Source organism: Ursus maritimus, unplaced genomic scaffold (assembly GCF_017311325.1).
Source record: "Ursus maritimus isolate PB19 unplaced genomic scaffold, ASM1731132v1 scaffold_22, whole genome shotgun sequence".
NCBI classification, from domain to species: domain Eukaryota; kingdom Metazoa; phylum Chordata; class Mammalia; order Carnivora; family Ursidae; genus Ursus; species Ursus maritimus.
This window is the reverse complement of record NW_024424675.1, coordinates 22187770-22210306: the sequence shown is the minus strand read 5'-3', so window position 1 is coordinate 22210306 and position 22537 is coordinate 22187770. Positions and strand designations below refer to the sequence as shown.

Below are 22537 nucleotides of genomic sequence, written 5' to 3'. Positions count from 1 at the left end.
TTAGGCTCCTGGGCTTTGAGGACAGAGAGACACACAGGTTTAGGTCCTGACTGCCTCCACGTCCTAGCTCTATGACCTTGTTACAGGGCTTTAACCTCTCTGAGCCTTATTCTTCTTAATAATAAAATGGGTAATTAGACCATCTCACACGCTGTGGTAAGAACCAACCGAGAACCTGCAGGAAGGGCTTTAGCCAGGCCAACACCATAGTGAGCCATCAGGAGGCGAGTCCCAGTATTTAAGGAAATATTTCTCCAAGTGTGGCCCACGGACCGGGTGGATCAGAATCCCACGGGAGAACTCGTTAAATGCAGAGTACTGGGCTTCTTGCCCAGAAAGTCTTTTTCTGCAGGTCTGGTACAGAGGCAAGGAATGTACATTTTAAACTAGTCTCTGCCTCCCAATTCTGATGGGATTAGTCTAAGAAGCACTATGGCTTTACAACCTGTACAGTCCAGGTGCTGAAAAGAGACCTGTAAATTCCCCATAGCCCGGGAGGAACAGAGAACAGGTGCACGGGTGGCGCCGGGGCCCCTCCACGGGGACGGACAGATCGCCGGCTACCCTCCCCGTACCCTCCAGTGGGTCTTGGCGTCCCACCGTGCCTCTAACTGCCCCCTGAGCGGCGCGACGCCCTCGGGCCAGGCTACCACAGAGAAGGGCGAAAAAATAGGGCCTCCCGGGCAGTGGGACAGAAAGGAAAGCGAAACTCGCCCATCCAGAACTTTCGGTTTCGCCGCCTCCGCGCTCCATCCAGGTGGCTTCGCTATTCCCTGTCGCGCCGGGGTCCCAGCGGCCGCGCGGCCCAGACCCGGCCACCGGCGCCCTGCGTCCCGGGTGGCCGGCGACCCCTGGCGGAGGGAGGAAGGGAAGGTCCCCGACGGCAGGAGACCGATGGCGGGGGCCGGGGATCCCCTGCGCCTCCGCGACTGGCTGGTGGCGCAGATCGAGAGCGGGCGCTACGCGGGGTTGCGCTGGGAGGACGCAGGCAAGACCCTCTTCCGCATCCCCTGGAAGCACGCGGCCCGGCAGGGCTACCGGGCGCAGCAGGACGCGGCGCTCTTCAGGGTAAGGGGGCGGGAGCGGCGGGGCGCCCCGGGTGACAGGCGCGCTGTGCGACCCGGGGCCACTCGCTCGCACCTTCGCCTCAACTGTGTCTAGCTTGCGCAGTGTTGTGCATATACGGGAGACCCCCCGACGCGCTCCGGAACAACCAGCCAAAGGTGACATCCGTGCACCATCCCCACCTCCCTGGAGGCCTCTCCTCCCTCCCCGCGGGGAAACTGGACGCCACCGATGGGGATTCCCACAACATCCCACCCCTCCAAACCGCCGATCCCAGCAGCCTGGGGACGGGTTCCGTGCTTCCCCAAAGCAGCCCTTCTGGGGACCTCCTCCAGGGATGCCCTCCCTTGCCTTGGTCCTCATTCACTTCATACTGCCTCCTTCCCATCAACACTGAAATTCTGGAATCTCTCCCCTGAGCAATAAGCAACCAACTGCCTTTCGGGGCCCCCCACTACCACCCCAAACTCCACAGCCACCTCCAGCGCTGGCTTCTCTGGCGTCCCCTCTCCTTTCACAGGCTGAAGGGCCTGGTCACCACTCTTTCACTCACAGCCCCCAGTTTCTCCTCCCCAACCCCTAGTCTGGCTTCTGTCCCTCCTGCTAACATCACTAGTTGCCAAAGCCCAAGATCCCATCACCGTCATCTTTGACCCCTGGGCAAGCCTGGGCCTGGTGGACCCTTCCTCCTTGAAATTTCAACTCTCACTTGGTTTCCAGAATCTGCCCCCACCAGCACTCCGGCTCCATTTTCCTCTTGCCTTGCTGCCCCTCCCCTTCTCAGCCTCCCACCCCCCACCCCTCCACCCCCCCATCCCCTTCTCTTTGGGTGCTCTCAGCACTGCTCCAGGACCTCCCTCCTAGTGGCCCATTCCCTCCTCCATAGCCTTGGCGTGAGCCCCACAGTTCCCAGCCTTCCCTTCAGGCTCCAAGCCTGCAGGTCTAATGGCCCCCAGAACTCTCAAACTCAGATCATCAGCACCATGCTTAATAGCTCGCCTCGACAAACTTGTGTGTGTCCCCAAATGGAAGATGGCACCGATTGTCCCCCAGACCCCAAGGCCAGGCACCTGAGTCCTGGCCTCTCCCCCGCCTTCCAGTCTCACTGCTCTCTGTCACTAAGGCCTGCTGGCTCTTCTATGAAGCGTCCCTGTAGTCCGTCTGTTTGGACCCATTCCCACCGTCTCTCACCAGGACAATCCCAGTGACCTCACAGAGCGCCAGGCTTCCCCCTGCCCCTCGCTTCTCCCTCGGTCCTCCAGAGAGCTCTTCCTAAATGTCAATCTTGCCTTGACACTTCCCTACTCAGAATCCTTCTTTGGCTCCCCATTGCTCTTGTGATAAAGCTGCAACTCCTTACCAAGACGTCAGAGCAGCGCCTGAACTGTTCCTCCCTGGCCTCATCGCTCCCCACCCTTCCCTATCCCGGCTTTAGACCTGACCGGACAGTTCTTTCAGTTTCTAAATGCTTCAAGTCTCTCTCAGTGTTAGACCTTTGCCCTTGCTGCCCCCCTTGCCTGGAATACGCTCTCCTCTTCCCATTCAGCTGGCCAACTCCCGTCGCGCTCAGCTGAAACATCTCCTCGGAGCCTTCCCTAACGCATTCATTGGTTGAATGCATATATGAAGCTCCGACTCAGTGCTTTTCCTAGGCCATCCCAGATGCCCTCCGCTTCCTCCATTGGAACAACTTCGCCTGCAGCAGCCTGCCTACAGCTACCCGAGGGGAGGGTCATGGCACTGAGCGCAGGGCCTGGCCCACAGAGGGCACTCAGGAGGTGTTGAACAGGGTTACATGGTCCGTCCCTTAGGACCACGTGCTGTTCAGAGGAGGGAGACTCTGAGGGCTGGCCCTCCCCTCCCCTCAGTCCACCACTGACCCACACGAGTGACTCCCCGGCTTCACACCCTCCTGGTGCCCCCAAGGGCACGGGATAAAGCTTGGCGGGCAAGGGCCTTCATGATCCAGCTCCCATCCGTCTCTTCTTTCGTCATTCCTCTTGCCCTTTCCCCACCACATGCAGTCGATCCTCATGATTCACGGATTCCATATTTGCAAGTGTGCTTATTCGCTAAGATGTAGTTGCAATTCCAAAATCAATACTCAAGGCACTTTTGCGGCCCAGGGGCATGTGCAGAACGGTGACACAGGGCCCCAGACGTGCGTCCCCGCCGAGGCTGACCAGGTGGCATTCTGCCTTCTCGTTTCAGCTTTTCTACTGGGAACAGGGGCCCCTTTCAAGGGCTATTTAGTGCCACATTTTTCATGTTTCTGCTTTTTGTGGGTGACTTGACTATTTAAGACGGCCCCCCAGCCAGTGTAAGGCCGAAGCACTAATGTGCCCACACACGGAAAGGCTGTGATGTGTCTTACAGAAAAAAATACACGTCAGACAAGCTTCATTCAGGCGAGAGTTACGGTGCTGTCGGCCCTGAGTTCAACAAAGCAACAGTTAATATTAAATAGTGTTTCTTCCACAGAAACACCCATAAAACAAGGTGACACGCTGATTAGTTAATGAAAAGGGTGTGACCAGGGGCTCCCAGGAACCCAGCGCTGCATCTGCTCGGTCAGCATTTGTGTAGATTTTAAAGAACGTGACTCCCACAAATATGGGAACCGACGGTACACATACCCTCAGCGAGGCATCCCCAGCTCTGGCAACCGCAGGCTGCTGGCTGTTCCCCGAACACACCAAGCCCTTGCACACCTGCAGGCCCTTGCTCAAGCTCTTCCCCCGCCGGGAACGGCATCCCACCTGGCAACTTCCTACTCACCCTCAAGGCCCAGCTCAGTTCATGCCACAAATACTTACAGAGCATCTCCTGAGCGCCAGGCACCATTCCGGGCACTGGGGGACACCGCAGCGGACAAAGCAAAGGTCCCTCTTTCACCATGGTGACAGCACCTTGTGCCCTGTGCCCAGGTTAACTTTCAGTTACAGCCTTACTATAATGAACTAAAGTGCAATAAAAAAGCACTGACCGTGTACCCGGCACTGCGCTAACCCCAGACCACTCATCCTACACCCCTCACCACCACATCAGGTTAGGGTACTATGCCCACTGTTTGCAGCAGCCCAGTCAAGCCTTAAAGGTCTCACCGTTGCCAAGCAGCACCAACCCAGGAGCTGGCTTTTCTGTTTGGCGTCCATGTTTCCCCACCGGGCTTGGAATCTCTGAGGGCAAGGACTGAATGGGATTCATCAGTTAAACCACCCACCCACCCTCAGCCCTGAATGTGATCCTTGCAAGCAATACATCTCCTCCTGCCCTCCCCTGTGGCTCCTCTGCTCCCAGCTACACTGGCCTTGATTTAATCTATCAGTCTTTTCCCACCGCAGGACGTTTGTACTTGCTGCTCCTTCTACCTAAACCATCCTTCCTCCAGCTCTCTGTTGGACTCCATCCTTTTCATTCAGGCTTCAGCTCAAATGCCACTTCCTCTTAGAGGCATTTCTGACGACCCTTCTAAAATAGTCTCTCATATTCTTATTTATTCATTCAATGCCTCCACCACTATGGTCATTCCAGTGTGTTTAATGAATATCTTTGGTCTGTATGCTTTCTTGCAGAGTGGACATGGCTGTTTTGTGTGTATTGTTACTTTATACACTTCATGTTGTCTGTAGATCTCATTCTGTGTCTTCCTTTTTTTTTTTTTTTTTTTTTTTTTTGCTCAGGATCATGCTCTGAAGATTTATTCCTGTTCTCTGTACATCTAAAGATTTTTTTTAATTTATTTGTCAGAGAGACAGAGAGAGAGCACAAGCAGGGGGAGCTGCAGGCAGAGGGAGAAGCAGGCTCCCTGCTGAGCAAGGAACCTGATGCAAGACTTGATCCCAGGACCCTGGGATCATGACCTGAGCCAAAGGCAGATGCTCAACCAACTGAGCCACCCAGGCGTCCTGCTGTAGGTGTTCTCTGTACATCTAATTTGTTGCTCCTGGGTGCTTCTAGATGCTGCATTGACTCTATCGTGGGCGGCCATGATACACACACACCCTTATCCACTTGCCCTGCTCTCTCATGAACCTCTGCGAGAATTCCTTTGGAATTAGAATTTCTGCTCACAGGGTATATTTAGTCTTAATTTGACGAGGCTGGCCTGCACCATCCCACGCCTACCAACAGTATCTGCATCCCCACCACCTTCTAGCATTGTGCAACTCGCTAAATATTTTATTGGTTTATAGGTGATAGCTCCTTTTTTTAAAAATCTAAGTAGGATCCATGCCCAGCGTGGGTATTGAACTCACAATGCTGAGATCAAGACCTGAGCTAAGATCAAGAGTCAGACGCCTAACCGACTGAGCCACTCAGGCACCCCAATAGCTCACATTTTTATGTGCATTTCTCTGACACTTATGAGTTTAAGTACATCCTCATATGCTCATGGGCTTCTGGCTTCCTCCTCCCTAAACCAGCTTTTTTTTTTTTTTAAGATTTTATTTATTTATTCGACAGAGATAGAGACAGCCAGCGAGAGAGGGAACACAAGCAGGGGGAGTGGGAGAGGAAGAAGCAGGCTCCCAGCGGAGGAGCCTGATGTGGGGCTCGATCCCATAACGCCGGGATCACGCCCTGAGCCGAAGGCAGACACTTAACGACTGCGCCACCCAGACGCCCCTAAACCACCCATTTTGCCCTTTGATAAGAACTTTTTCTTTAAAGGATGCTCTGTGTTTCCTGTTGGTTTGCAAAGTTCCTTGTATGTTCTAAAATTAGCCCCTTGTCGATTTCAGACATTGTCATTGTTTTGCCGTCTGGTCCATGCCTTTGAGGGGGTTCAAGAAGGCATTCTCTCCCCCTGGAAGAGTGTCTCCACGTTATCTCCCATTAGCTTCCAGTTTCACCTCTCATCTTTGGTTTTTGAATCATCTGGAGTCAACTTTGTATGTGGCGATAGGTCAGCATTTAATTTTATAGTTCTCCAGATAGCAAATCACTGCCATATTTTATATCCCATCATCCTATTTTTTAAAATTGACCACAATCCACAACTTGGAATATAGTTATTTCCAGTTAGCTGTTCGCCGCTGTTTTTGCTCATTAGACTTGAGTTCCTGGAGAGCAGGGACCATGTCTGTCTTGTTCCTCATTTGGTCCCCAGCCACTGGCTCAGGTCTGGCACACAGAAGGAGCTTGAGGAATACGTGTTGGATGGAGGGAGGGAGGAACAGAGAAAAGGATGAAGGGGCAGAGGGACAGAGGCCTGGAGGGAGAGAGAGAAGGGTGGGAGGCAAGTTAGGCCCCTCCCCCTCACGCAGCAGCCCCCTCTCCCCGGCTATCCCTCCCCAAGTACCCTTGCTCATCCCCAGGCCTGGGCCATACACAAGGGCAAGCACCTAGAGGGCATTGATAAGGAAGACCCCCCCACCTGGAAGACCCGGCTCCGTTGTGCCCTCAACAAGAGTGCTGACTTCCGGGAGGTGCGCGAGCGCCACCAGCTGGACAGCCCCGACCCCTACAAGGTCTACCGGATCGTGGCCGACGGTGCCCGTGGCCCAGGTACTATCCGGCCCCTGGAGGTCGCGGCCGAGGACGGCTCTCTGGGCAATAAGGACCTCCCCTTGCTCATCTGTAACCTGAGAAATGGTGGGCTTCTTAAGCTAAACTCATGGGCTGGCAGACGCAGAAGGACCCGTAGACATTCAGTTTCCCTTCCCATTAGAAAAGGAGGAAACTGAGGTCCAGAGAGAGGTGGGCCCTCCCTGAGATCACGCTCTGATCCCTCATGTGGGATCACCTTTGTTGGGGGGGCTCCCCTGGAGGCCCAGGAAACAACAGCCTGCCTCTTGCTCCATCTAGTTGCCAGAGCTCGTGCTCCCCCTGAAAAGAAGAACATTCTTCGGAGCCAGCAGGAACCCCCTGGAGAAGTGACGGAGCTGGCCTGCGGGACAGACCAGGTCAGTTGTCCTTCCAGCCCCCGCAGCCTTGCCAGTTCCATCACCTCTCCCCCGAACTGCCCTCCGTGCTCTCTGGCACTGTCATTTGGCCTCCTCTCCCCCCTCTGCTGCTCCATCACCGTCCCCGTCCCCCCTCACCAGCTCCACCTCTCTTACCTCTGCTCCCTTTGCATGCCCATCTTTGGCACCACTCCCGTCCCCTTTGCCTCCATCATCTCTGGGTCCCTCGTTCCCTTCACCTCCACCGTCTTCAGCTCCATCACCATCTGCATCAGCCCTCTTCCCCCCCATTCACCCCTTGCCCCTGACATCCTCGGGTCCATCACTCTGTCCCCAGCAGATGCAGCTCTAGCACTGCCTTTCCCTCACCAGCCCCTCCAGCCTTCTTGCTGTCGCCATCACCCCAGCATCTGCACCGCATCGCTCTGTCTGTATCATCCCTATTACTGCCACCCCCTCCCCCACCATCCGTGGTTCATTGTTGTGTCCCCATTCCCCCACCAGCCTGGTCCAATCCACTGTCCCTAGTGCCTCCGTCACCATGCATTCCATATTCTGTCCCCCCTCTCTGTCACTTCTGTCACCATTCTCTCACCTCTGTCCCCCTATCTCTATCACCCCTGTCCCTATCTCTATCTCCTCTGCCCCCTCATCGTTGTCACCTCTGTCCCCATCTCTATCACTTGCGTCCCCATCTCTGTCACCTCTGTCCCCTTCTCTGTCACCTCTGTTCCCCATCTCTATCACCTCTGTCCCCGCATCTGCTCATTTGCTCCTCACACTTCTCCCCACATCACAGTGAGCTTCATCTCTGACCCCATAACCTCCAACAACCCTGTCAACTCTTTACCTCTAAGAGGGACAGGGTCTTCAGCTCTTAAACCTCAAAGTCTCTATCGACCCCACTCACCTGCAGTCTGCCCAGACCTCCCTCTGCCCCAAAGAGGACAGTCTGGGAATTCCTGCAGCCCCCAGTCTCCTCTCCCACCCTCATAACCCTGTCTCCCAATGGCCAGGATGGCTCCAGATCAACCACAGAGGATAAAGACAAGGAGCAGCCGCCCAGGCTGGCCCAGCAGGGCTCCCTGCCACCAGCTGCCCGGCTCCCAGCCCCTCTGGCTGAGCACGGTAAGGACCAGATCTCCTCAACCATCCCTGCCTCCTCTCTGGCCTCCTCCAGGACCCCGACCTAGGGATCAAGAGACCCAGGGTGAGGTGGTGCCTGACAGCTTCCCCTCCTTCCCTAGGGTACCATGCACAGGACCCTACACACCACTGGAGCCACTTGCCCTCTGAGGACTTCAGCAACCCTGGTAAGGAGTCTCAAGGCCCTCCCCTCTGACTGGTGTGGAGAACTGGGGAGAGTCAGGGGTCGGGGCCAGCTAGCCTTTGTCTTTCCCCCAAAGCACCCAGCCCCGATAAAACAATAGCTAACATTCACTGAGGGCTTAGTTTATGCCAGGTATCTTTCGAAGCCCTCCCCACAGCCCTGAGATAGATACTGCCATCATCCCCACTCTACAGATACAGAAACCTGACACAGAGGTTAAGAACCTTGCCCCAAATCACACAGTTAGTAGTCCCAGGAAAGTTACTAGCGGGTCACAGCCCCTAAGTGGCAGTGAGACATCAGAACCCAAGGGCCTGGCTGCAGAGCCCCCAGCCCTAACTCCTGAGCTTCCTGCTGGCCCCTCGGATGGGGCCTTATGGGACATGGGCATGGAGCCGGCTGTGTTGTTACTGTTTCTATCAGCATTAAAATATTTGCTAGGAAGAAGCTCCTAGAACCCCAGAGGTTAGGACTGGAAGGGCCCTAGTGTCATGCCCCCCATTGTACAGATGGCTCCAGATCCTATGCTTTTGACCATGGGGCTCAACCACCAGTTCATTAGAATTACCATTATTTAATCTGGAGGAAGCACCCACAATTCACGAGGCGGGGGCCGGCAGGACCTGGTGTCCCTTGCTCGGTTGAGGGGGTGGTCGGTGCTGGGGCCTCTAACGCCCCACGCGCCCCCTCTCCCCGCCCCGCAGACTGCTGGCTGCACGTGCGGCTGTTCTACGGTGCCACGCTGGTGCGCGAAGCCACCGCGCGCACTGCGGAGGGCTGCCGCCTGAGCCCTGGGCCGACCCTGGCGGCGGCCGAGCGCCTGCTGGGGCCTCCACCGCGCGTCGCGCAGGTCCGCTTCCCGGAGCCGCCGCCCGGCGCCCGCGAGCTGCAGCACTTGCTGCGGCACCTGGAGCGGGGCGTGCTGCTGTGGGTGGCGCCCGAGGGCGTGTTCGCCAAGCGCCTGTGCCAGGGCCGCGTGTACTGGCGCGGCCCGCTCGCCCCGCACCGCGCGCGGCCCAACAAGCTGGAGCGCGAGCGCACCTGCCAGCTGTTCGACACGCGCCGCTTCCTCGAGGGTAAGAGCGGGACGGTGGGGCCGCTGGCAGCGCGGGACAGAGTGGCTGGGCACGAGGGCCGTGGGCAAAGGCGCGTGAACAGATAGTAGACACACGAGATGTGAGCGCGGGGAAGTGGGCTTATGGATTCTAGGTTTGGAGTGAATGTTGAAACAAACGATGTGACACACGAGCACCGGGAGTGGGATCGAATATGGGCATTGGGGGACCTGGGCACAGATATAGACTTAGGCTTATGGGGAGTGTAGGCAGGGGGCAGGCTTGGGGCGTTGGGTGGGGGGCATAAGCATAAGACTTGGGCACATGTATTGCCTTAGGGCGCTAAGTGTAGGCTGGCATTAGGGCACTGGGCACTCAGTAGGCATAGGTGAATGACAGTGGGCATGGGGTGGGAATAAAGGTATGATGGTGAGCATAGGAGCACAAGGCACAGGGCATGAGCACTGGAAGTGGGCACAGATGTGGGACATGAGACAGGTATAGGGATGTGGAAGTGGGCATAGGGCATGGGCACACAATGGGGATGTGGCTTTATCGAACATGGGCATGGGACAGAAGCGCAAGGTGGGCATCAGGTCTGATTCCCAAGCCCCCAGTCTTGGTGCCCGTAGAATTGCGCGCCCACCTGCAGGACGGTCGCCAGGAGCCCGAGTACCAAATCCGTCTGTGCTTTGGCGAGGAGTACCCAGGGCCCCCAGAGCAGCCCGAGGAGCGGCTCATCATGGCCCACGTGAGTCACCTCCCACTCCAGCGAAGAGCCACACCTTCCAATCGCCTCCAACAGCACCTTACTGACTCCCTCCAGTCCTCAGCTCCTGACCTGATGACCCTCTGGTCTGCAGGACCCTGCATGTAAAGTGCTGGGGGGTGGGACTGTCACTAGGGCTGTGACTTCCCACCGGAACATAGGGGGCGCTAACTAAGAGAGTTGGCTCATTGCCCCCAACACCCTCACAGGTGGAGCCAGTCTTCGCCCGCGAGCTCTTCCTGCGCTCAAAGCGCCACTACCGTGGTGCCCCAGCGGCGGCAGGTCCCCAGCCCAGCATCTCCAATGGTGTCACTCACCTGCTGATGCAGCTGAGCCAGCAATAAAGGGTCACTTCCTCCTCTCCTACCATCCGAAGTCACACCCCCTCCGAGGGTGCGGACCCCCCCCCCGACCTGCCCAAACTGCCAGTGGACTTGGGGCTGTCCCCCACCCATCGCCCAGGTCCGTGGGGACAGCGGAAGCAGATCCTCTCCGCTGCAGAGACGCAGCCCCGGAACGCGGCGCGTGGGCGGACAGCTCACAGCTGGGCCTGGGAAGTCAGGAGGAAACCAAACTCGACCTTGAGGTTCCGGAAACAGCAATCGGGGCAGAAACAAGCCTTCATTTCTCGTTGAGAGCCCAACAGCTCTATGGTGGTAGACTTGAGAGCCCACTTTACTTGCAACTGATTCATTATAAGGTTTGCTTGAAGTCGGGTTTACCGATAATTAGATCCTCAGGGATTAGAGTAAAGCCAGACCATAACAGAACTGCCTGGCCTCTGAGGGGCTCTGAGTTTCCAGACCTTTCCTCTCACTTGCCACTAGTCTCTATTCTTATGTGGCCAGGGAGGGATCCCACATCAGAAAACTCGGCCTGAGCCGGGAGCTTGGGGGTTGGCCACCGAACCACCAGCACCAGTAGACACTGTGTTTGGAGGGGCAGAGGCCGACCCCCAAACACAGCCCTAGGGCAGAAGCGGAAGTTGGAGGCAGGGGTCCAGCCCCTCCCCAAACCCCACTAATCTTTGCAAACTGCAAGTTGTAGGGAGTCCTTGAGAATTGGGAGGGAGCCCCTTCAACCATGAAACTAATTGACCCTGCCCTGGCGGGAAAGTCACTGTTTCCGGCCCCAGATATCAGACTTTGTTTCCTTTTCTGATTTCTGACTTTCTTTATAGGGATTCTCCTACCAATGGCAACATAATAAATCTCTTTTAGTGATATATTAATACACCTCTTTTATGGCAGGGGGGGAGCTGTATGCTTCAACAAAGGTCAGAAGTCAATCAGATCACTGTTTTTTATTCATTCAGCAAATGCTGATTGAGCACCTACTCAGTGTCCAGGCCAGTGCCGGACAAAACAGCATGTCCCTGCTCTCTTGGGGCTCACAGCCTATGTTCTGGTGGGGCTCCAGTGACTGTCCTCTATCCCTGCTGCTCTTCTGTAGAAGGGGTGGTGTTAAGGAGTTATAGAGTCCTGGATTCAAATCCCAGCTTTGTCATTCACTAGCTGTGCGACCTCAGGCAAGTCACTTAACCTTTCTGAGGCGTAGATTCTCCATCTATTCAAAAGAAGTCCTGAAGTCCTGTAGAGCAGGGTTGGTCCAAGGAGTAAATGCAGAGAGAGAAGGCGAGTTGTCAGGAGACTGACATGGAGAGTGGCACACAGTAGGTGTCTTCTGACTTGGTCACTAATGGGTGGGAGAGCATGAAGTAAGCTACCCCATCCTTCAGAAGACCTGACTGTCCTAGCTTCACTAGCCCAAGGCTGCAGCTGATGGGGACCCTCAGTTCAGAGTGACATTCCTGAGTCATGTCCAAACCCCTACTCTGTGCTAAACTCTTGGAGGGTGCTGGGTGCCGTGTAAGTGGGCCTGTTGTCTCCTTACCACAGTACAGACAGCTGAAGAGTCGCCAGCTCCAGTGTTGGGATGGGAAACTGAGGCTCAGCCGGAGTCAGGGACTTGCTTGAAATGCCTCTTGGGAGGTGGTGGGGCGATGTCTGCCCAGATGGCTGTCCTCCCCACACCAGTCACTAGAGGGCAGGGGAGCTCAGCCTATGCGGTTTGGCGGGTCTCACCGCCTCCACGGTGCCCGCCCTCGAAAGCCCCGGAGCTAGGAGGGCGGGAATAATGTGACCCCAGGGGCTGCACCCTGCTGGGAGGAGAAAGTAGACCCCAGGCCTGGAAGAAGGAAAGGAGAAAAGAGGAACTAGAGGCGGGGACTTGAGGACCCCTGGGGTTTTCCCAGCAGGACCCCCAGTTCTCCAGCTCAGCCCCTTTGAATCTACCTGTCTAGTCTCTCTCGTCAGTGTGTCTCTCTCTGCATCTTCTTTCACTCTCTCTCTCTGTACATTGATCTCTTTCAGTGATTCTAACTTTCTCTGTGTAGTGTGTGTGTGTGTGTGTGTGTGCGCGCGCGCGTGTGTGTATCTGGTTCTGTGTGTCTCTGTTCTTTCTGTCTTGTCTTCGTCTCTCTATGTATGTCTCTGCCTCTGTCTCCCTGTGTGAGTCACTGTTTCTCTTGTTATGTCTCTGCCTCTCTGTGTCTTTCTCTGTTTTTCACGGTCTCTGTCTCTTTTTGTTTCTGTGTCTCAGTCTCTCTCAGTTGCCTATCCTGACCCTCGAAGCCACCACCACCCAGCACATGGGGGCTGCGGGTCTCAGTCCCTTCCGTCCTATCTCCTCACCCCGGGCAGCAGCTGCTCACAGCTTCCCAGCCCTGGCCTCCCTGCCCGCCCCTCTCGGGCCTTGGGGGAGGGGGGCGAAGGAGGAAGGGAGGGCAGCCCGGTGGGCCCACCCCTTTTTGCCTTTCCAGGCTGAGAGGCTGGGCCAGTGGGCCTTTTAACCAGCCCAGGCAGGCTGTGCTGGACACCAGCTCTGGACGCCTGTGCCTGGCCCCTCTGTGGTTCCGGCCGCCGCCCGCCCGGCCAGCCCGGCCAGCATGCAGCAGCAGCCCCTGCCCGGGCCCTTGGCCCCTGCGGCCGAGCCCACCAAGCCCCCCTACAGCTACATAGCTCTGATCGCCATGGCCATCCAGAGCTCACCGGGGCAGCGGGCCACACTCAGTGGCATCTACCGCTACATCATGGGCCGCTTCGCCTTCTACCGCCACAACCGGCCCGGCTGGCAGAACAGCATCCGCCACAACCTGTCGCTCAACGAGTGCTTTGTCAAGGTGCCCCGCGATGACCGCAAGCCGGGCAAGGGCAGCTACTGGACGCTGGACCCCGACTGCCACGACATGTTTGAGCACGGCAGCTTCCTGCGCCGACGCCGACGCTTCACCCGGCGAGCAGGTGCCGAGGGAGCCAAGGGCCCTGCCAAGGCACGCCGTGGACCCCTCAGAGTGAGCAGCCAGGATCCAGGAGTCCCCGATGCCACGCCTGGCAGGCAGTGCCCCTTCCCCCCGGAGCTGCCCGAGCCCAAGGGCCTAAGCTTTGGGGGTCTGGTAGGGGCCTTGCCGGCTAGCATGTGCCCTGCAACCCCTGATGCCGGGCCCCGGCTGCCCACGGAGCCCAAAGAAATGCCCACACCTAAGCCTGCAGGCCCAGGGGAGCTCCCTGTGGCGCCCTCGTCTTCCCCGTGCCCAGCGTTTGGCTTTCCTGCGGGCTTCTCTGAGGCCGAGGGTTTTAGCAAGGCCCCCACGCCCATCGTGACCCCAGAGGCGGGCATCGGGAGCAGCTACCAGTGCCGGCTGCAGGCACTGAATTTCTGCATGGGGACTGATCCAGGCCTTGAGCACCTCTTGGCCTCAGCAGCCCCCTCTCCGGCACCAGCCACCCCTCCAGCCTCCCTCCGGGCGCCGCTGCCCCTGCCAGCTGACCCCAAGGAACCCTGGGTCGCAGGCAGCTTCCCTGTTCAGGGAGGCTCCAGCTACCCATTGGGGCTGACCCCCTGCCTATACCGGACACCGGGAATGTTCTTCTTTGAGTGAAGCCAGCCTGGTCTCGGGCAGTCCCTGCAGGGCCCCTGCCAAATACACCCTCCAGGCTGAGCCTGACTCAAGGATCTGGGGAGCTTTCAAGGGACCCAGGCCTGGCAAGCCAAAGACCGGGACAGGAAGCCAAGACTGGAGTAGTGAACACTCAGCCAGCCCCCGGCGCCTCCGGACAGACTTGAGGGAGAGGGGAGGCAGGGCCCCCTTGGGATTTACTCTGTGGCTCTCAGGGCCAATAAAACCAGTGTGATGATGAGGGTCAGCTTCCTGGATGGTTGGGGGCTGAGGGCCGGGACACCTGGTTCTGCGTGCGGTGGCTGTGGTTGTGGGATTGCGGGGCAGGGGCAGGTGACCCTGGATGGAAATGTCCCATATGAGGCTTTCTCCTGCTGGGGACTTTCTCAGGGAGTTTCCCAGGAAGGTGGAGGAAGGGGGAGCAGGGAATAGGGAAGAAAGAAAAGGAGTGTAGCCAAGAGACACCCGGCAGGGGGTGAAGCTGGGCTGGCCTGAAGGGCTAATTCTCCAGCCCCAAGCTCTGTCACTCGGCACCCCCCCGCATTGTGAGTGGTCATAATAACTGTGACCATTTGCGGCATTTATTCTGTCCTGGGCTTGTCTATATCCTTTCACTGTGCCATTTGGAATGTTATCCCCATTTTACAGTGGTGGAAACTGAGGCTCAGATTGTTTGGGGCTCACTAGATTGGACTCCAGAAGCAAACGAGTGGTTATACCCCCAGCCCCTGTCCCGCAGTCTGAGTGAGGACGCAGGGGTGGCACACGGGGTAGGAGCAGAGCTGGTGGTGACCCCCAGAGCGGCAGGGGCTTTTATGGAATCCTGGAACACCATTACAAAAAAGGTATCCTGACCCCTTGCACGCACAGAGAAACCGAGGCTCAAAAGGCAGGCACCCCTTGCCTGCATTTCCCACATGAATGGGGGACTTCCCTGAGGCCCCAGCTCTCCAAAGTCCTCCTCATACCTCTTTAAGAAAGCATTTCTGTCATGGGGGGCGAGGGGGTGGATTTCCTGGGTACAGATCAGAAGTGACTGAACCCTGACCTCTTCTAGCCTCCCCCTTGGGCAGAAGCAGGAGAAATGGGTATACTCATGGCCCCTATCAGAGGAACAGACTCAGGGACCTGAAACCTCCCTGTCCCCACACCCTTCAATACCAGAGTTGCTGAGGCAAAGGGCCTCCTTCTGGAGCCTTGGTACCCCCATCTGGGTCCTGGAGAGGGTGAAAAGAAAGAGGGCAGGGATACTGGGGGAACCCCTTTCTGGCATTTGGTATAGGGGCCTGATGGGTCTTCCATCCCACGAGGTGACACCCAGGGGGCTGGAGACCCCTTGGTCGGGCAGGTAGCCCAGTCCCTCCAGAGGCCCTCACTCAGGCAGGCGGCCATGCTGATTTCGGTCTCTGCTGCTCCCTCCTCCTTCAGCAGGTCCCCTGGGGCCTGGGCGGAAGCAAGCCCGGCTGGACAGTCCCAACTGTCTGGTTCCCACAGACTCCAGAGCCGCCAGGGTGGAGGGGGGACCTGCGGGGTGGGGGCTCACTGCGGCTGGAAGGGGTTGGGAAAATGCCTGGCCAGCTGTGGGGCCCTTCCCCACCATGCACGCCGGACCCCAACCTGGAATCCATCTAGCAATGGGGAGAAGGGAGGGTCTGTCCTGTCTCCACACATGCAGGAAGCCTCACGGTTGAAGAGTAGGGGGAAGTTCTGTGGGAGCGGGCATGTGTGAGGAGAGGGGAAGGAGGTGCTTATGAGGGTTTGTTCCAAGGTGTGTGTGCCTGTGTGTGTGTGTGTGCCTGTGTGTGTGTGCCTGTGTGTGCCTCTGTGTGTGTGTGACTGTATGTGTGTGCCTGTGTGTGCCTGTGTGTGTGTGCGCCTGTGTGTGTGTGCCTGTGTGTGTGCGCCTGTGTGTGTGTGCCTGTGTGCGCCTGTGTGTGCCTGTGTGTGTGTGTGCGCCTGTGTGTGCGTGCGTGTGTGTGTGCGCCTGTGCCTGTGTGTGTGCCTGTGTGTGCGCCTGTGTGTGTGTGCCTGTGTGTGTGTGTGCGCGCGCGCGCGTGTGTGTGTGTGTGTGTGTGTGTGTGTGTGTGTGTTGCGCCGAGACAGATAGTTACAGAGACAGGGACAAACAGATTCAGGGGGGTAATTGTTCTTTCTCAGTTGGGTCAGGGAAAGAGGCCTCTGCCGGGCACTGTTCCCTGTGGCGCATTCCTGTGGAGACCTGGTGACCCCAGTCCCTTCCCAGCCTATGTCCTGAGCTAGTAGGAGGATGGGGAGGCTGGCCTGACCGGGGAGCCCCCGCCTCTGCATCCTGCTCCAGCCATCCTCTCTGGAGCTCAGCATCTGAACTGGGGTGGGGACTTGGGGGAAAGAAAGCCACATCCCACCCTTTGCCCTGGGGAAACATGCAAAGAAGGGTCAGTCACACACTGGTGCACAGACTCAGCTGTGGGCCAGGGTCCTCTCTCCGTGTCCCTCCCTGACCCCCCAACATAGTCAAGAAGTGAAGACAAGTCCCCTCAGCCCCAATTCCCAAGCAGGACCCTGGGCTCAGAGCCTGCCTTGGACTCACTGTATGAGCCTGGATGAGTGCCCATCTCTCTGGGCCCTGATTTCACTCCCTTTGCCCAGCAGGGGTTGGGGAAAGGGCAGCATGACTCTGAGTCTGGGTCCCAGGGGAGGGTCTGACATGGAGGACTGCCTGGAGGGGATCCCATCCCCAGAGGTGCTGGACCAGGAGGCCCAGACACCATGATCTCATGTTGCCCTCTGCTTGTTGCCCAGCCGGGGGACCCCACCCACTGGGCCTCTTGCCCTCACATTCTTTCCATGACCAACAGACGCCCTGCAGCTCCTGCCTGGCCACCCCCACCTGGAGGGGTGGGCAGTGCTTAGCAGAGATTCAGAATGCCTAAGCCGGGCCGACCCAGAGAGAGCACCCAGCACAGATGGACAGACCGAGGCCAGACAAGGCAAGCCATGTGCCCAAGGTCACGCAGCAAAGCAGGGGCAGGTAACCCCTCGGCTGCCTTAACTGTGCAGCTCTTAGAGGACTCTGCCTCGGGGACCCTCCTCCCTGGGGGCTTGTCTGTCTCCAGGAGGGAATCCCACAGCCCTTCCCCCTCCTCCCCAGCAGGTTAGAGCGGAAGAGGGTGCTGAGTTGCCTTGTAGAGTCAGGCTAAATCAAATTCTAACATGGTAGAATCAGGGGTATTTAAGAATATTCCAGAGTTTTTAATCACAGCAGCTTAGATTCTTGGAATATCAGCGCTGGAAGGGCGGCTCCTGCCCTATTTCGGAATCCCCTCTACACCAAGTACCAAGTTCTGGGAAAGGGGACCCACTGCCTTCAGAGGCCGCCCCTTCCCACCCCAGTCTGGCAGCTCTGAAAGACTGTCAGGAAGTTCTTCACCTGTGGGTCCTCCAGTCTCTGCTCTCCCTGCCCCCAGGGAGGCCACCCCACCCGCAGGGCCGGGCCTTCCTCAGCCTCCTCCACCCTCCACATCTTATCTCCCGCCGCTCTCCCGCCCACCCGCTTCCTTCCCGGGTTTCTGGCATTCCACTGCCCAGAGCTCAGCACTCCCCACACCCAGGCAGCAGCGCCTGAGCTGGGGGCCTGCAGACCCCGTCCTGATGAGGACGGCCTCAGTGGTGAGGAAGAAGGGGGAGGTTGAGGCGGCCAGCCTGGCATGTCTTTCTGCAGGGAGTGTATGGGACCTAGCAATCCAGCCTTCAGCTAAAACATCCTGTCCCAAGGACACCCAACACCCGGGGGGATTCCCATCACCTCCCCCACCCCAAGCCTAGGCTGCCCGAGACAGTAGGTACAGAGCGCTAAAAGCAGGAGCTCTGGAGCCCAAGTGCCTAGGTTCAGATCCCAGCTCTGTCACTTCCCAGCTGTGTGACCTTGGGCAAGTTGCTTCCCCTTTCTGTTTTCCTCATCTATAACATATGGACACTAACAGTACCTACTCCCATGGGGTTGTTGTGAGGATGACGTGAGTTAATATTTGCTAAGTGCTTGGAACCCAGTCTGGCACAAGGAAACAGCAATGTGCTTAAATTTTTTTAAAAAGTTGGGTCCTAGGGGCAGGTCCCCTTAACCTGATCTACCCCCAGGGGAAGGTCCGGCTCTTGTGGAGATGGGGGGATAGAGGGGGTGGGAAGACTGGTACAGAGACAGGCTTTGGGTTCCATTCCTGGCGTCTCCACTTCCTTGTTGTGTGACTTGGAGCAAGAGGACCCACCTCTCTGAAGATGGCTTTCTTCATCTGTAAAATGGAGGTAATGTTTTGAACCCCCAGGACCGGTATGGGGGAACCTCGTCCCACACACTGTGTGGACAATTCAGCCAACAAGCATGATATCAGAACATAAGACAGCCCCACACGGGGGGGCCTGGTACCCTCAGCTCAGCCACTCTGCCCCTTCCTTTGCACGTGGCAACCCTCTGTCCCCGCACAGCTGAGGTGCCCGATCCCTGTTCCCGCCCCACTGGTAACTGGGTGGTGACAGGGAGGCCGCTGGTGGGGCCAAAGGAAGTGGTTCCAGGCTACAAACAGGCCCGAGGCCCATTTAGTCACACACCAGAATCCTGCCTGGTGGCCGCTGGAAAGGCCAGGGCTGCCTCCTCCTGACCACAGCGCTCAGGGAGCCCTGATCCGTCTTGGATGCAAATGAGAGGCTGACTCTTCTGCCCCCAAGACAGCCAGCTCCTGGCCGGCCCTCTTTCCACCTCTCGCTGTCCCCTCCACCTGGACTGCTCCCTCCCACCGGCTGACTTCCCAACATCCAGAGGCCAAGTTAAATACCACCTGCTCAGAGAGCCTCCCCTCACCCCCTTATCTGATTAGAAGCTTCCAGATTCTTCTCCAGCTCCGCATCCTATTTGTTTCCTCCACCAAGCACCTATTGCAACGTGGGGTTACGCGTTCCTAGGCGTGTTCGCTTTCATTGCGTTTTGGCCTTAGAACACTAGCTTCAGGGGCAGGATTCCTTGTATCCACTTCCCCAACCCAGTGACCGGCACACTGAAGGCCCTCGATAAAGGTTTGCTGAGTGGACGAATGGAGTCGTGGCCACCCACCCGTGTATCCATTGGCCATGGAGTAAATCTCAGAGAAGCCCCCAGGGGCTATGCGGCCCACTCAGAGCAAAAGCCCAAGTTCGGGGCCCGGGCTGTCCTGCTTCGTCCCTGCTGGCCCTATCCTCACTCCAAACAGCCTTTGTGCTTGCTCTTACTTCTGCCTGGAACAGTCTTCCGCTAACCCCCAGTGTACCCTTTGATCTCTGTTCAAACTCTGTCCTCAGAGAAGCCCTCCCAGACTCTGCCCCCACCCACCCCAGCAGTGCATTCTAAATTCTCTACCGCCCCAGTCCGAGTTCTCCCACCTTGAATAAAGTTCCACAAGGCCAGAGATGTTTGTCTCCTGGCTGCTTGACCCCCAGCACCTTAGAACACTGTCTGGAACACAGTAGGGTCTGGAGAAATAGTTGTGGAGCAAACAGAAGCTTAGCAGCCTGGCCAGCTGCTCTAGCCACATCCCTCTTGTGATGCATTGGTCCTGGGAGGCAGGTACTATCATTATCCCCACTTTACAGACAGGAAACTGAGGCTCAGAGAGGGCAAATAAGTAGATTTGAACCCCGTTCTGTATGACCCAAGACCAGTCTCTGTCATCAGCCTGTCCCCCTAGAGGTACACGAGACCTGTGTCTCCCTCCTGTCCCCGCAGTTCTCTCAACGTTCAAGCAGACATGGCCCAGCCTCCTTCTGGCCTCCCTGCCTCCAGCCTCTCTCTCCCACTCACTGACCTCGCTGGCTTCAGGATCCTTGTAAACCACAGAGCTGGCCATGTACCTCCTCTGCTCAAAACCCGTCTATGTCTCCCCATTGCCCCGATTCGGGCTGGCGTTTGAGGCCTCTGCCAACTTCTCCAAACTTATTTTCTGCTCCATCATCTGTAAAAGCCATACTGGGAAGCTCCAAGACAACCTTGCTCTTAGCTACAGGCCCTTGCACAGGCGATCTCCCCGGAACACCATCCTCGCTCCATCTGGAAAAGGCGGCCCCTCCTTGCTCTCCGCTTGGATGTCACTTGCTGCCACGGGAGAAAAGAGAATAGGAGTTCGTGTCTTCTTCCATGTCCCTCCAGCTGCACCCTAACCCCCAAGCTCCCACCCAGTGGGCTTCCAGAGGGTGTGAGCTCCCTGAGGGTGGGGACATGACTCATTCAGCTCCGGGTTCTAGCTTAGGGCCAGGCCCAGAGCAGGGACTCAACAAAGAGCTGTGACATGATTGGCTGTGTCAGAAGTCAGACCGCGGGCTTTGCACTGCGACCCCACCATTCACCGGCTGCGGACTCAGGGACTTGTCCATAAACTCCCTGAGCCTCGGCTTCCTCATCTTCATGAAATACCTCATGAAAATATCCACTCGTAGGGTGGGGATGAAATGAGTTCACAAATGGAAATCACCTGCTACAGCCCCGGGAGCTCAGGGAATAACAGCCATTAACGTGCCGAAAGGAACAGGTGCGTGGGCAGCTGCGCGAATGGGAGCTTGGTGCGGGCAGACACGTCCTTCAGGACAGCCCTGGCTGCTGGACACCCTCGGGCAGCCCTGTCACCGGCCGAATCTTTTCCCACCACTGCCCTGTTGGGTCCAAGGTGGCCAGTGGAATTCAAGGCCACTGGATGCAGACAGGAAGAGGCAGCGTCACCAGGCCCAGAGTAATCCAAACCAGATGCGGCCTCAGACCCATGGGGGTGGTCACTGTGGGCCTGGCCAAGGCCCAGAGGCAGGAAATAGTCTTGGAGGAACGCTTTCTGGGCTGGAACTGGCGGGAGGAGCTGTCCCATGGAGGGTGTTAACCCTTCTTAGCCCACAAGGGGGTGTCCAGGACACTGGGCAGGGGGAGCTGGTGGCACAGGCCCTGAGACACAGTGCGCCTTGCAGCGAAGATCGCAGTGTCATCATTGTAATGGGCACCATGCAGAAGGGGCCCGCAACCAGGCACTGTGGTGGGCAGGGCCCAGCAGGCAAGGAGCAGGGGATGCTCACAGCCTGGTACCCGGGACTTGAAGAATCACAGACCAGAGCCCTGGCCCTGGCCTTGGCTCCAGCTGGCAGGCCCAGAAGAGCCATGGATTCACTCCCTCCATCAGGATGGCTCCTAGGGTGAAAAGCTTTTTCCTGCGAAGCCACCGGGGATGGGGTTCTAGTGGTGGTAAGGGGACAAGGGCCCAGGCCTGCGGAGAGGCAGAAATTCAGCCCCACACTGGGGGCTGCCACCGTGACTTTTCCCTGCATGTGCCCTTGCAGGGAGCAAAATCTCTCTGAATCCCCATTTCCCCATATTGTCGAGATTATATCCTTTACCTCCAGGGACCAGGGGAGGCCAAAGGAGGCCCCTGATCAATCAGAAAGAGCTTTCCAAGATGTACTCCTGGGAGGTGATAGGGACGGAAGCAGTGATCAGCCCCGTTCCGTGGTTCTGGGTGGGCTTCCTTCCTAGGAAATGTTAATTTGCTGTGTGGCCTGGAGGAAATTACCTTCCCTCTCTGAACCTGTTTCTTCATCTGTGACATATGGTGAATGAGCACCCTACCCCATCTTGCGGCTGTCATGATGGCCTAGGAGCGCCAGTGGAGAGCAGAGCCGAGGTTGTCATTTGCCTATTATAGAGGAGGAAATTGAAACCTGTGCTGAGAGTCAGGGGTCCTGGGTTCTTGTCCCAGCTGTTCTCTGTTGAGGGGCCTTCCTCATTTTGGCCTCGGTTTCCCCAGCTGGATCCAGGCCCTGGATCTGTGTTGTGGCTGGACCTCATTTCCTAACCCCCCCCACCCCGCCCCACGGCTGTGACTCATCCCTCATCATCACGCTGTGTGGCCGAGGCTCAGCCTGGGTGGGGGCCAGCAACACTGAGAGAACTCAGAGGAAACCACAGGCCTGGCCCAGCTGGCAGGTGGCGAGCGGGCGGGCAGGCGGGCAGGCAGGCAGGGATCCACGGCCTGGGGGCTTTGCCTGTAAGCACACGTCCCATCAAGAACCCCAACCCAGGTTCCCCAGGCCCCCAAACCTTGAGAGTAAGACACACCGGGCTTAGACCCCAAAGTCTGCCCCACCTCACCCATGTGGCACGTGCCGCGGTGGGAGGCCACACCCACCTGCTGGTACAGGGCAGGGGTGGGGATGACAACGCTGGCCTGGCCCTCCAGGCCAATATTCATGGAGTCAGGTGAGGTCGGGATGAACAGGGTCCTGGTCTGTGGTCAAGTCCAAGATTTCTCAAGAGGCAGGCAGTGTAGCCATTAAGAGCAGGGGCTCTGGGCCCAAACTGTCTGGGTACCAGTCCTGGCTCTGCCTTCGACTAGCTGTGTGACCCTAAGCAAGGGGCTTAACCTCCCTGAGGCTTGGATTCCTCATCTGAGAAATGGACCTAACACCATGTCT

General features: G+C 57.5%; 2 protein-coding genes across 2 annotated transcripts; both read left to right on the top strand.

The window, feature by feature from the left end:
• The first annotated feature begins 424 nt into the window (after window positions 1-424).
• Window positions 425-11353, top strand: LOC121104587 (interferon regulatory factor 4-like). Its single transcript, XM_040638132.1, has 8 exons — window positions 425-1068; window positions 6387-6576; window positions 6877-6974; window positions 7991-8102; window positions 8222-8287; window positions 9009-9380; window positions 9992-10110; window positions 10338-11353. The coding sequence occupies exons 1-8, from the start codon at window positions 895-897 to the stop codon at window positions 10470-10472; spliced, it is 1266 nt and encodes a 421-aa protein (XP_040494066.1). The 5' UTR covers window positions 425-894; the 3' UTR covers window positions 10473-11353.
• Window positions 11354-11444: 91 nt separating this feature from the next.
• FOXS1 (forkhead box S1) lies at window positions 11445-14327 on the top strand. The gene has a single exon (XM_008703392.2). It carries the CDS (start codon window positions 13076-13078, stop codon window positions 14066-14068), a length of 993 nt encoding a protein of 330 aa, XP_008701614.2. The 5' UTR covers window positions 11445-13075; the 3' UTR covers window positions 14069-14327.
• The last annotated feature ends 8210 nt before the right edge of the window (window positions 14328-22537 follow it).

Excerpts from the sequence above, each read along its gene's own strand:
- LOC121104587 (XM_040638132.1), top strand. The coding sequence starts at position 895 with ATGGCGGGGGCCGGGGATCCCCTGCGCCTCCGCGACTGGCTGGTGGCG. Across the intron at positions 1,069-6,386 it reads AGGACGCGGCGCTCTTCAGG|GCCTGGGCCATACACAAGGG; the intron begins GTAAGGGGGCGG and ends GCTCATCCCCAG. Across the intron at positions 6,975-7,990 it reads TGGCCTGCGGGACAGACCAG|GATGGCTCCAGATCAACCAC; the intron begins GTCAGTTGTCCT and ends CCCAATGGCCAG.
- FOXS1 (XM_008703392.2), top strand. The coding sequence starts at position 13,076 with ATGCAGCAGCAGCCCCTGCCCGGGCCCTTGGCCCCTGCGGCCGAGCCC.